At 42.1% G+C, this 13,637-nt stretch overlaps 2 protein-coding genes across 2 annotated transcripts; one reads left to right on the top strand and one right to left on the bottom strand.

Moving 5' to 3' along the window:
• The first annotated feature begins 4,340 nt into the window (after window positions 1–4,340).
• Window positions 4,341–6,897, top strand: cdkn3 (cyclin dependent kinase inhibitor 3). The gene is made up of 8 exons (XM_028395780.1): window positions 4,341–4,383; window positions 4,806–4,887; window positions 5,001–5,056; window positions 5,138–5,182; window positions 5,393–5,615; window positions 6,391–6,422; window positions 6,501–6,604; window positions 6,687–6,897. Exons 2-8 carry the CDS (start codon window positions 4,808–4,810, stop codon window positions 6,774–6,776), a joined length of 630 nt encoding a protein of 209 aa, XP_028251581.1. The 5' UTR covers window positions 4,341–4,383; window positions 4,806–4,807; the 3' UTR covers window positions 6,777–6,897.
• Window positions 6,898–6,987: 90 nt separating this feature from the next.
• Window positions 6,988–11,931, bottom strand: cnih1 (cornichon family member 1). Its single transcript, XM_028395786.1, has 5 exons — window positions 11,783–11,931; window positions 10,973–11,041; window positions 8,868–8,980; window positions 8,635–8,778; window positions 6,988–8,267 (listed from the first exon to the last, which is right to left on the bottom strand). The coding sequence occupies exons 1-5, from the start codon at window positions 11,861–11,863 to the stop codon at window positions 8,240–8,242; spliced, it is 435 nt and encodes a 144-aa protein (XP_028251587.1). The 5' UTR covers window positions 11,864–11,931; the 3' UTR covers window positions 6,988–8,239.
• Between the last annotated feature and the right edge of the window lie 1,706 nt (window positions 11,932–13,637).

Raw genomic sequence — 13,637 nt, 5'->3', positions numbered from 1 at the left:
GAGCAGCAGTGTTTGCCTCCTCTCTGGTCTGCTGGCTCTTTGTGCAACAGTTTGCAGAAGATGCTGCAGCATCAGAGCCGCTGCTGTTTTTGCAAGAAATATACATGTTAATATACACTTATATGTTGGGCTCTAAGAGTTTGAGACAACACAAAAATGTGTCAGAAGTGTGGAGAAAAATGAGAAAGAAGTTTGGTCTGACCTTTGAGCGACTCCTTCTCTGTCTTCCCATCTGACGTCCTCCTCCAGGATCACATGACAACGAGACAAGATGCTCCTCAGCGCTCGCTCAGTGCCCAGCAAGAGGCTGCAGTCAGGATGCTCTTTCCCCGTCCACTGCAGCAGATTCTAAAGATGGAAATCATAATCCATCTGTAAGTTGTCTGTTTTTACGCAAAGTGTTTCTAAATATCTGTGGACTCACCTGAATGTGACTCAGGTAACTGTGTATTCGAGCTACAGGCGCCAACAGGAAGGAGAGCAGTTTCATTTCCTCCCTCTGCATCTGTCCACTCTGTAAACCAGACAAAAAGCTTCCATCTGCAAATCTGCTGTTTTAGGAACATTTATCCGAGTAATTCTGGATCACTTACCTGCATGTTTTGACTGTTCTCAGGATGATTCAGTCTGTTGAACTCAAGTGAGATGAATGATGCCAGGGTAGTCGTGTATCCAAGATACATATCTGAAAAAGTCGTCTGGACGACCCAGTTCAGGAGAAATGTCAGCAGCCCGTCAGCATTATGAAGTGAAATGAGAAGAGCACAGTACTCACGTCATTTTGCCCAATGAGCTGCACCAGGATGTCACCCACCAGCGACTTCCAGTGTTCAGCAGAGAGACGCTCCTGCAGCGTGTTTCTGAACAGCAGGTGTCGCTGTAACAGCTGCTCCACAAACTTCACATAGGTCTGACTGTAAAATGAAAATAATCATTTAAAAGCAGCAGAAACTTCTCTGATTCTGTGTTTACTAGTTTGTCAGTGCACTCACTATGGCTCCACGGTCATCTGGTGTGCCGGCGGCGTTCTGTATTTGTCGTAGAGCTGGTTCAAAGTCGACACGTACTCCCATTCAGAATGCAGGAGCTGCATCGCCACCTGATGCCGTGCATCTGTAAAAATGAGCTGAATTGACTGTTTCTGTCCTAATTATGACGGATGTGTGTGATTTTCCCACAGTGATGCGAGCGCTGACCTGTGCCTTCGCTCAGCCCGGCTTTAAGTCCCTGCAGGAAGCAGTGAAGCAGCAGCTTCCCTCTGGACAGACAGGCAGGTGGAGCACATGAACAGTCACACTTACTCCTGCCGCTGGCTGGCTCTGCTGGATCACTGCTGCAGGACAGCACACAGTTAACTACACGTCTCTTTACTGTATTATTACCACCTGTTTATTGTACTTTAACCTCCAAATATACATCTGTACAGTGGACTTCTCGAGGTACATCCTGTGGTGTAATTGGAAGCACAGTTTGCAGTTTAAGTGTCTAGAAGGCAGTGTGAGTGTTGTGGTGTCTATAGGGCCCTATAAAATCCATTTTATTTTTTTCCCAAATTCCATTTTTTCCATTTTTAATTTTGGGGACATCAGTTTTTCAGAGTATAGTTTTTGGGAATCCCATTTTTTGACCTTATTTCACTACCAGAAGCGTTTTTAATGTAAATGACTAAATTGAATTGAACTTAAATTTATTGAGGTGACGTTTTCCTCAATATGGTAACTTACAGTATCAAAAACAAGCAGCAGGCGATGAAACTTTAGTTGACTTATTATAAAACAGCCAAACATTTGAAACTTCTTCAAGGGGAACTTAAACAAGTGATTCCAGCTGTAGTTAGTCCCTGTGAGCTGCCCTCTCTACAGGTTTCCTACCTACTCACCTCATCTGTGCAACATCTGTTAATATGTTATATGTTCTTATTTTAATTCTCCTGTATCTTTATCGGTAGTTTTACTTCATACTGTATATTATTTTTTTATCTTGTCCTACTTTTAATTCTACTGTGTCTGTGGTTGCAGTAACGTAATTTCCCCACTGTGGGACAAATCTTAATCTTAATCTTAAACTCCAACGGAGTGTTGACAGAATCTGTAAAACAACAGTTCACAGAACAATGCTCGGCTCTGTACTGAGGGGCGCAGAGTTTCGCAGTTTTTTTCGGTGACGAAGGCAGAGCTGTACGCAGCCACTTCGCCATGGTTATGGTATTTCGAAAGGGGAGGGGCTCAGTCTGTGGGAGGGGCTTCTTGTGCCACCCGGATTAGCTTCCCTCTGTGCAGTTTTCCCCAGACATACGTTCCTCTTATGCATGAAAATGGCACTACAGTCAAATTATGTCAAATTCCGCGTTAAAATGTAAATTCCCTTTTAATCGGCCAATTCCGCAATTCTGTGATGGCGGAAATCATAGGGCCATATGTCTACATGTGTTTACCTTTCTCTTTCTTTGGACGTGGAGCTCTTCCCATCTTGTTGGGGTCTGTTTCTGTTGCTGTACATCTGAACAACCTGACACCTCATCACACCCAGTTCTTCCTGTAGGTTGACAACGTGTTTAGTTGTTTGTGAAATGCTGTTTAGAAACCTGTTGCTGTGTTGTGTTGTTTTTCAGTCTGACCCTCAGCGCCTCCACCAGAGCCTCCAGCCGCAGAGCCTTTTTCTGACAGCTCCTCCTGTTCTCCTCCATCTCCTCCCTCAGGTACGTGTCTCCATGTTGGATCTGACTGAGTTCCAGCAGGGCACTGGTGAAGCCAGTTTTCAGCTCCGACACCATGCATTGTAGCTGAAGGGATAGACACATACAGAAGAAGAACCTCAGAATCTAACGTGATCTGTCTCTTTAATAAGGCTGACTAATGAGAGGAGGTACCTTTGAGATCTCAGTGACTATCTCTGCCTCTTGGGGCTTCATGACCTGTGCGAAGAGAGACACAAACAAGCCTGTTGGCAAACACTCGGCAATTAATGTGCACAAACTGTGCAGCCCATGAAGCCGCTCTGATCATTTCAGCAGTCAGCGAGCTGCTAGACTGTGAAGAGAAGACCAAAGTGATGACAAACCAGAGAACATCAGCAGAAATTAACACAAGTATAAGACAAATTCTATAATCAGTGTTTTTCCAAAGACGTTGATTAACATTTTGAACCTGAGGGATGCACTTGTTTGTTTGTAGTACCTGCTCAGATGTTGCCCCTGCCAGCAGCCCCTCTGCTAAGGAAGTAGCGAGCCAGCCAAAGAGCTCAGCCCTGCAGGGGAAATGGCTGCAGGAGCCAAGATCCCTCCTTATAAGTCTGCTGACAGAAGGACAGGCAGAGATCAGCAGAAAACAGAAATCATGTTTTACACTACAAATAAACCCGATAAAATCAATATAATCATTTATCACAACTCTCATGTTAATTATAATTTAATGGAATATGTTTTTATTGCAAGTCTTTATTTATATTCTTCCTACTTAAAAGCATCTTATAGTACATTAAAATATAAATGGACGCTCACACAACACACTAAAAACGTACATAAAACCTGCATAAACCTGCATTAACCTGCCTGCTGAAGCAATTAATGTAAAACAAACTCACCTCAGTTAAATCTCCTCAATACAACTTCTCCAAACATTAAAAAGACGCAGTGAATCCTTAAAAAAGCATCAGAGTGCACAGCTTCTCCTCCGCTGTGGCAGAACTTGGTTGGAGTCATTTGCGGTGTGTGTGTGTGTGTGTGTGTGTGTGTGTGTGTGCGCGCTGAGGGCTCGTGTGTGCTGCTCTGTGCTGACAGCAGATGTCCTGCGTGACGCTCTGTGAGCAGTCCTGTGATTTACAGGGGAATCAGGCTGAGTGTGTTAAAGGAAGCATTGAGCGGTGTGTGTGTGTGTGTGTGTAAAAGATCTTATTCTTTTAAATGGAACATATTAATGCAATAAACTACACAATACTGTATTTATAATTATACAGTTTTCAGACACATATTTATGTATATATATTTATTTATGGACAATCTACTGTGTTTATTTAATTGTATTGGGGTGTTTCATTTTTCAGCAGGTCCAATCCGGCTAATGTATGATTCTTTTAAACGTCATATTGATCATTAAATACACAATTTCTGTCATTGCGCTAGAGAAAAAACGTTGGATTCTTATTTGGGGATTTTTTTTTATTTCCAGGGACGTAACGTAACCCCAGAAAACCGGGTTGTCTCCGCCCGCCTTGATCACCCCGCTGCGTAAATCGAGCGGTTTTCTGTTTTATATTGTAAATTGCCGGGGCTACGCGTTCTGACGTTCTTGAATCTGATTGGCTGCTGGCTTCCTGGATTTTTCAAATCGCCGCAGCCGCTGACGGAGCTGTCAAAACAAACGACCGGAGCAGAGAGCGTGGCTGGTAAGGAAAAAACAACCGAAGCACACGAATATACTGAGTGTTTAGAACGTGTATATGTTTTTTTCGTTTAAAAAAAAAAAAAAAAAGCTAAACACTTGTTTGTTTTGTTCAGGTGACGGTTAGGTAACTGTTTAATTCTCATCTCCTTTCTTTCTTGTTTTGTCATTAGCTTGCTAGCTAACATTAGCTAGCCTGGGCTGTAGTTAGTATGGACATGAATGCTTTTACTCGGCTTAAATCATGTTTATTATTAACCTGATGAAGTTTTCTGTAACTTTACATTTACAGGCACAGTAATGTAATGTCAGTTACTGACCTCTAATGTGACTATAATGTTGCTTAGAAAGTGTATAATGGAGAGGAAAAATGCATGTTTGTGGCACCAAGGACTGAATTTACTAAGGCTTCATTGTCGGCTGTAGAAATGAGGACGAGTGAGTTTGATTCCTCATCTGAGGATGAGGGTGTTGGAGAGGAGCAGACGACTCCGTTACACATCTCCTGGTGAGTTTTCTGTTCTTTTCTTCTGGGCGTCTAAATGTTTGGATATAGATTACTATGTTTTCAATCCAGAGTTGTGCTAATATATTAATATCTTATGTTGATTGTCGGTGTAGGTTGCCTCTGACTATAGTAGAGTGTTCACAGTTTCTTGGGATTTGTGCACTACCAGGTAAACTCACAGTATATCTGCTTTTTTTTGTTATGTTTTAAAGTATCTCTTTGAATTAATCTTTATTTCTCCTCCCTTTAGGTTGCAAATACAAAGATATCCGCAGGAATCTGCAAAGAGACATCGGTAAGACACCTGTGAATATCCATTCAGCTAAGAAATATTGTAACAAACGTTTAGGTTCCAGAATCTGATTTTGCTGCCTGTGTTTTAGCATTCAGACCATGTACATGTAGCGGGCTTCTACCTACGGTCTATGTAGTGAAGCTATTGTGAAGATAAAAGCTGCACTTTTAAAAACATTTTAAAGATCTTGACTTTCCTTTTTGTCCACAGAAGAGCTCCAGAACCAGGGCGTGCAGGACGTGTTTGTTTTCTGCACAAGAGGAGAACTTAACAAGTACAGAGTCCCCTCCCTGCTGGAGGTCTACGAGCAGCGAGGCTTAAAGGTTCACCACACGCCTTTTCCAGACGGGGACGTCCCTAAACTGGAGCAGTGCTGCCAGATTCTGGAGGAGCTGCAGGTCAGCCTTGAGAACAACAGGAGGACAGTGATCCAGTGAGTACAGTTTCAGAATGAGGTCTACATAGAAATGAAACCATGTCTTCAATTTGTATCTCATGAGCTTTTATTTTGAAGAGGCGCCCTGTAAACACAGATACACAGAAGGTTTATAAAACAGTGTTTGGGTCTATAAAATCATACGTCAGCAGAGATTTTGCTGCTGCTGCTGAATGTCGCCTGAGAGGCTCTTAAACCTCCAAGCAAGCTGATAAAGCTGCTCAACAAACAAGAAGAAACTGGTTGTCCTGGACTCGCCTCATGTGTACCATAAAAACTTCAAATGATTGCCTAAATCGCAAAATTGTCACTGCTTATATTTGGGACAGGCCTTTAATTATTCTTGCGAAAAAGCTAAAGATCATCGTACATTTCTTTAGCAGTGTTTATGTGTCTCCATTTGCCCCTTACCTTATGAGAAAACCGGACCCGGCTTATAATTGAGCCCGGCCTTTATATGTCCAAATCCATAACCGGACTGGGCCTGTAAACGGGACCATGTTCAGTTCGGGACTCGGCTATTATTTAAAGTTTTACAGTAATAAATATATAAATGAGAAAAGCAGTGCTATATTCAAAACTTCACTAGGCCCATTAAAGGTTAAACATAGATCCAGAAATGATATTTTTTAAATATTTGAAGTCTTTAGATTTTGAAGCAGGTGGCCTCTCTCCACAGAGACATCTACTTCCAGCTATCCATAGGACACCTCTCATTATACAGCAGAACAGTTTGCTCTGTATTTGATGGGTTTTTTTCTCCCCTCTTCAGCTGCTACGGAGGCCTGGGACGATCTGGACTAAGTAAGAATATTCTCTTTTTACCTTGATGTGGAACCCCTCTTCCATTGCTATAACACACGGCTGTTCTCCGCCATTCAGTCGCCGCCTGTCTCCTGCTTCATCTCTCTTTAACGATGACGCCCAACAAAGCCATCGAAATCCTGCGGGAGCACAGAGGAGGAGGAGCAATACAAACAGTGAAGGTAAGACTGAACTCTTCTCCTTCCCTTTGTTTCAATGCTGATTTTTTTTTAACTTATCAACATGTTTTACATATTTCTATAGCAATACAACTTTCTGCATGAGTTTCGGGAAAAGTACACAGCTTACCAAGAAAGCAGGGAAGCTTCCACAGAGCGCTCAGTGTCTCGGTGATGCTCTTCTGATTGTGTGTGAGATAAATTGTATTCTTCAAGAGCTGCACTTTAAAAAGAATACTGTAATATATTGCTTGCTGTCATCCTCAGAATCGAAAAATTAAAAAAAGTGGAAACTGGAGGAGATTCTGCTTCTGTGTTATTGATGTTTGCAGTACTGCTACAGGATATTTAGTTAATTCTGCATCAAAACAACACTGCGGTCCATATTAACAGAGTGGGATAACTTTATTTAGATTCAAATAAATCATTTCCTAGATGTGACATTATGGGGATCTAATACATAAAAACTGCATTTATTATTAAGCGACAATGATAATCTTTTTCCCTGATAAATTTACATGTTGGAAATGGCAATAAATACTCTAATGGGAAATTCTGTCTAATGGCCTCTAGAGAAAATAAAACAGCACTTTCCAGGTTCTGATCCTGGAAATGAGCGACACTGCAAGGAGTGCTTGATATTCTGGAGAATTCCTCAAATTAAAAACATCGTATAAATAAAACAAACAGTGGAGATTTTCTAACAACATGAAATATTTGGTGTTGAAATTTAACACACAAAAAGAAAAGGTACATTCAACAGTATGGCACATCAGCTGTTCCCCATCCAAGCTCTAATGCAGAAAGCAGATGAAGTGTTGTTGCTTCTTAACGTACTGTTGAGTTTACCTTTTAGGTAACGCCGGGGGGGGGGGGTGGTTCTAACAGAAACACGGGTCACACACACATGGCAGCCTACACTTAAACCAAATATTGCCAGAAGGGTTCAACAGGGATAACATGTAAGATACGTCTGAAGTATGGAGTCCACACATCCTGACAACCAGACTGTGATTGTCCTTGTGCAACATGTTCCACTAAGTGATAATAGCCCCCTGCGCTTCGAGCCTTCAATGTTCATTCAAGTCCCCAAAGTGTTCAGCATCCATGGGCAAGAACAGAAGTCTGGTTTTAACTTGTTCCAGGGATGGTGATGAGTCACATGGCCGGTGTCAACTAGCCGTTACAGCCCAGAATCTAATTCACAAAAAAAAAAAGCTAATGCAGTTCAGCACGCAGCGTAGGATTCTCACAGATACATGTGTCTACCTAGTCTGTAAACACTCAACAGTTGGGAACCTTGATGAAAAAATCTTTTATTTAAATCCCAAGCATCAAAAATCACACCATTAAAAATAAAAAAGGACGAAAATAAACTCATCCATTCAGGTTTGTCCATGATTTCATAAAATGTTTTCCTATAGCGCTATGGAAGGAACGCTGCGGCCGAGATATCATCTTAACAGAGCCTAAATGTGTCTGAAATGACTGTGTGTGTGTTGGAGGTCGAGAGTTCGTCCACTTGAAAATGCCGTCTTGTTGCTGCTGCATGGTGGTCTCCAGCAGGCCCAGTGTTCCAGAACTAAAGTCATAGTGTCTGGTCGTCTACTGTACATGCAGGTCCTTCTCCTTCACTGTTTAAGAGCTCACCAGCACATAGATCATCCTGTGAGGAGGAGGAGGGACAGGGTTAAGGGTCATTTAACACATTAAATGTCACAAGCCTGTTTAAAGGTGGCATTTAGACATAGAATACAGCCAGCTAGTGTCACTTCTGCACTTAAATGGGAAAGAATCACTCTCTAGACCAGTAGGTGGTGTTAGTCTGGAAACGGCTCGCTCATCCAAAGGAAATATACTGAATAATAATCACAAAATTATAGGTTGTGTGTAGTTTCTGGAGATTACAGGCTGTACATTTCTATGTCAGAACTAGTTATGTCGTTTGTGGACAAAAGATTTAAACAAAATAAACTGTTGTGTGTTAAGAACTTGAGTGTAGATGTGTAAAAAGATGTTTTGTAAGAACGTACCCGTAGAGATAGTAGAAGAACGACAGGAGGTAAAAAGCCAATTTGCACCAGCCCTCTTTTTGACAGTACGCCAGGATGTCTGCGTTCATGATGGTCGTCGGGTCGTAGAGTCCCGGACAGCTCATCACAGGTCTGCTCATATACCTGCAGCACAAACAAAAAAAACAAGTCATTTAATACAAAAGGGACTTGTTGTATTTGGTTATCAACAGCTCTACGTGTCGTATACAGACCTCCAGACGTGATAAGCCAGCAGTGGTAGGTTGAGACAGAGGGTGAGCCACTCAGCAGCACAGAAGAACATCACGCAGAAGAAGAAATGGATGAGATACTCCGGGAGGACCAACTGAAAGGAGGTAAAGAAAACATCAACAGCTTGCATTTTACCTGTTTAATCTCTCTCCTCCTCTCTCATAATCAGATGTTGTATGAGTGTTTAAACTGTCCGCACATGTTTGTTTACTACAGTGTGGAGTGGAACAGATGCAGTGACTTAAAAAGCTAAAGAGAGCTAGCCGGGGGGACACAGGACTGTGACGCTACAGCTCCTTAAAGGCAGAGCGTCATTTTTTGAGCTGTTAAAGGAGACCGACATCTATAAACTGCCGTCAGCTCCACAGAAAAAAATGCAGGTGAGGCCATAACTTTACAAGTTGTATGCATCAATATAAGATATCGTGAAGCAGATACAGTCAAAGAGCATGCAGCCAAATCTGTTGTTGCAGGTGGACAGATAAGGGTTAATTTCCCACCCTGGTTATTTCATCATGCATTATGGGGTCAGACCACAGGTGCAGTAAAAGGGGGGAACCCCATCGACAGCTTGCTTCTTTAACATCAACTCTTTGTGTGTGCAGACCACAGACCATCCCACTTCCCCACAAACATTCTGGACAACACCGGAGAGGAGGCCATGCTGTGAGCGGTGTTGATGCAGCAGCCTGCCTCAGGTTCAGAAGGGGCAGATGGAGGCACCACATGGAAGCCATGCATTCAAAAAGAGCAGAGGCCGGAAGGGCGGGGGGGAGGCAACCGACAGCCCACAGATGGAAAGGTGAGGGGCGTGTGGGAGGAGGAAGGTGCAGGGACAGGGAGGACTATATATAAATATATATATAATGTGCTGAAGTCCTGCACTGTGCTGCCAAATACAAAACAATGGATCACAGCACAAAAACAGGTGCCAGCTGAGCAGAAAGATAAATAAAGACTGGCCACGCTCAGAACTGCAGATCAGGATCTGGACTGGAGTTCTGACTAAAATAACTCCTCCTACTAGTGAAATCGTTAACCAATCAGCGGTCAGGAATATTGCTGAGCTGGAGAGTGTTGGGATTCTGCAGCCATCTGTTAGGAACCACAGGTGATGCACATCAGAGCCAACACTGCGCTCATATACAGAAGCCTAGAAATGTTAACTCAAACTGCAACGTCCGCGAAAAATAAAACAAGTAACATTATCAATCAGAAAGCAGCCTGTACCAATCATCTACCTGTCAGATTATCACCACACACATGTGAAAGCCTCGTCAAGACAGTGTGTCTGAAAGACAAATGGCCTGACTGAGTTTCACTGTAAGATTATATGCAAACAAAGGGTAGGTTGTAATAAAGATCATGCATGTTTTGAGCATTTGCAAGTCTTTTCAGTTAACAGCTATACTTGATTCTATAATCAATAAGAAGAGAATATTAAAGTCCCACCATTTCATGTTGTATTCATGTTTCTAATGAGGAGCACAGCTCTGACACAGCCCTAACGGCACCAACAGAAGAGAGAATAACTGCAATGTTCCACCTCAGAATGGTCCCAAAAAAAATAGGATTAAAAACGGCTACAACACAGCAGAGAAGACCCTGGAGCACAGGTGGCAGGTGGTCTAATCCCAAGATCAACCCTCAGATTAGTTAACTGAAAAGACATTTGCAAACACTTCCCCGTGCAAAATGACAAGACTGCAGACTGAGTTGAACTAAGCGGGCATTTTTAAAGATTGGTACAAACCTTCAATGCAATTTTGACTCTTTTTATCTTTTTGACCTTTTCAACTGTCTTTTTGCCATTAACAAAAAAAGTAAGGTGTAAACAAAAATAAAAGCAGATTAGGAAAAAAAACAACAAAAAAAGGGCGTTAGAGGTTTTTTGACAGCTGACAAGATCACTGAATTCATAACAGGCAGGTATATTTAGCATAACAGTGCAGACAAATGATAAGAGAAAAAGACGCTAGGCGGAAAAAAGTTACACTGAAATAAAGAATCTCTCAACAGAGCAAATCTACATGCAGTCACCGAGGCGAGGAACTGATGTGAGGCAGGGAGAGGAGGGGGCACTTACCGGATTTAAAGTGTTACACTGATCTATAGGATTCTTGTAATCAGTCTTCAGCTCATCAAATGCTATTATCTGGAGGAACAAGATGAATGGTTATAGATCTGCATCAGTTCATCAGAGCCTGTTACCAACCCACTATTATTCTTATTAAAACCCGTGTGCCACTGACGATAAAAACTAAACAAATATTAATTTTGAATTATTACTTTTCATCATTATTAGATCGTACATTGAGTCTGGATTTACAGATTCATACTTCGCCATTTCAGCATGTTACCTAACACTTTCTGTTGTTTATCTCGTGTTGGCAACAAAAAGGCTCATTATATTTTAATAACTGTTATACTGTTAAAGTTTATTCTACATATTACATACAGCAAATCTCTTAAACTAATATTTACACAGTAAAAAGCAGAAGTGTGACAAACATATGACAGCTAACCGTTAGCTTAGCCTGCTAACTAGCTTGCTAGCTGTTAGCGCAACACTGTATTGACGACTATATATTTTCTATAATCACATCTTAAATGAAACGAGTAAAATAACGAAGGGGTTCAATAAGAATGCGGATAAACAGTGCCAGTGTTGTTGTTTACAGGGACACTTTTGGTCCTAGCTAGCAGCAGGGTGTGTGCCATTCATTCTTAGCACAGTTTCGATGGAGCTAGCCCCGGAAAGCGTTCCGGGGTTGTGGCTGCCAGGCTGGCCTAGCGTTAGCTGTGTGGTTAAGCCAGCCTTCGCCGCTCTTTCACCCACTTTTTTCCGCCACGGTCGGGCAGGTTTGCCGACCGTGCCCCCCAAATGTGTACTTACATGCCAGATAGCGAAGAAGATAAGCGCCGCCGTGAGCAGCAGAGCTAGCATGTAACAAAAGGCCGCGAATGTGAACGCCATTTTTTCTCCGGTTCTGCAGGTCGGTTCCTGGCTCGGTGGTCGGCGGATGATGCAGGCAGCTTCCCAACCCAGTGCAGATTTGTCAGCGCGTCTTCTTCTGCAGTGAGTCCCGGGTAAGTTACATCCTCTTTTAGAGCATTACCGCCATCTTCTGGGCTGTTTCTGTATGTTGTGATCCCAGGTTCAAACATTTCTTGACTGTTTTTGAGCACTTTGAGGGTTCTGCTGTCTAAATAATATAACGAAACAACTTGATACAGTGATGTGGGGAAAACTGCACTGCAAGTTTTTTTAAAAAAAAATATAGTTTTTCAAATATTAAGCAATTTTGGTGTCATCTGCCAAATGTATCTCCTCCTACAAATTTAAAGCTACAGACTCCATTTAGTCTTAAAAACGCTCATCAGATGCTGCTCTATCAAACTTGTATTCAGAATTTTCTAATTCCGAATCGTTTCCGCACGCCAGGCTCTCGAAGTTGGAGTGGTTTTTGAGGTCTCCTCTGCTGTTACCATGGTGACAGGCTGACACACAGAGGCATACAGAGCTCTGAATTGCTCTGATTCTCCAGCAAGTCAGAGCAATCCTTCACATCAGCGTTCAAAGCAACGCTTCAGCTGCAGCAATCAAACTTGCATTTTCTTCAGGAAATGCCCTTTTCTCGTTCTTTATGATGCAGAATTAGTTGTTCAGCAAAGGCTCCTCCTTCTGTGCAGGTTCAAACTTATTACAGATCCTCTGAACTATCAGGCCTGTTATAAACTTAGTTTTGCATTTAAAAAAAGTCATTTGTTAGGCTGAGGGTTGCCCAAAATCTAAGTCTACATCATTTGTAGATGAACTTCACACACAACAATTTATTTCAGCTGTAGTAGATCTTATAAAAATCTGCTGCATGGATAGCAGAGCTACTAGCAAAGAAACCAACGGCCCATAGATGTTCCAGGGGTCACTGCATGAGTTGCTTCTTTAGCTGATTCTAGTTGAATGTGTAACAAGTGTCCTTAAATAATTAATAATTAACCCCAAAAGTGTCACGTTTCTGTGTCAGCATTCTGAAAAAACAGGGTTAAACATCACTGCAATTTTATTTGGACAACAGGACAACAGACACTTGTATAAAGAATGGGGGAAATACAAATATCTCAAGTTTCACTGATGCCATGAGGCAGCTGGTTATGACAGATGTTCCAGGTTTTTTTTTTAGTAAAAAGGAAAGAAAACAGAATCAGGACCACAAAGCCAAAGTAAGAGGCCAAATATACAACCACAGAGGAGAGAAAGCCGTTTGATCCACAGGACAGACCCAGGGGGAGCTCTCTGATCGCTGATCCGACACGGTGGAGACTGATTTCGTATGAAACACAGAGTCAGGATGTAAATATGCTTCAGGTTGAGGAAGAACACAGCTGGAACCAGATGTGCAAATATCACAGAAGTCATGTAGCTGAGCATGAAAACGGCCAGCGCACCGTTTTTACAGTAGCTCTTTGAAGAATGTAGAAGAACATCCAAACCAGAACGTTAACCCTTTAACCTCCACATGTACTGTGAGTTTACAGAAGAAGCACCGCTCGGGTAACAACAGAGACACTACAGGTGTGTATTTCTGCTGCAGCAGCATAATACTGGCTGATACTAAGCTGACAGTGTAAATCTTAGCTTTAACGTTATCAGTAGACATCAAAACAAGCCATTACAGTCCTGCTGGATTAACCCTGTCCTGACATATAATCACTGACATCAACAAACATTTGATTGTGCGTACATGTTC

Source organism: Parambassis ranga, chromosome 22 (genome assembly GCF_900634625.1).
Source record: "Parambassis ranga chromosome 22, fParRan2.1, whole genome shotgun sequence".
In the NCBI taxonomy this organism is placed as follows: Eukaryota; Metazoa; Chordata; class Actinopteri; family Ambassidae; genus Parambassis; species Parambassis ranga.
This window is presented reverse-complemented; position numbering and strand designations above follow the sequence as displayed.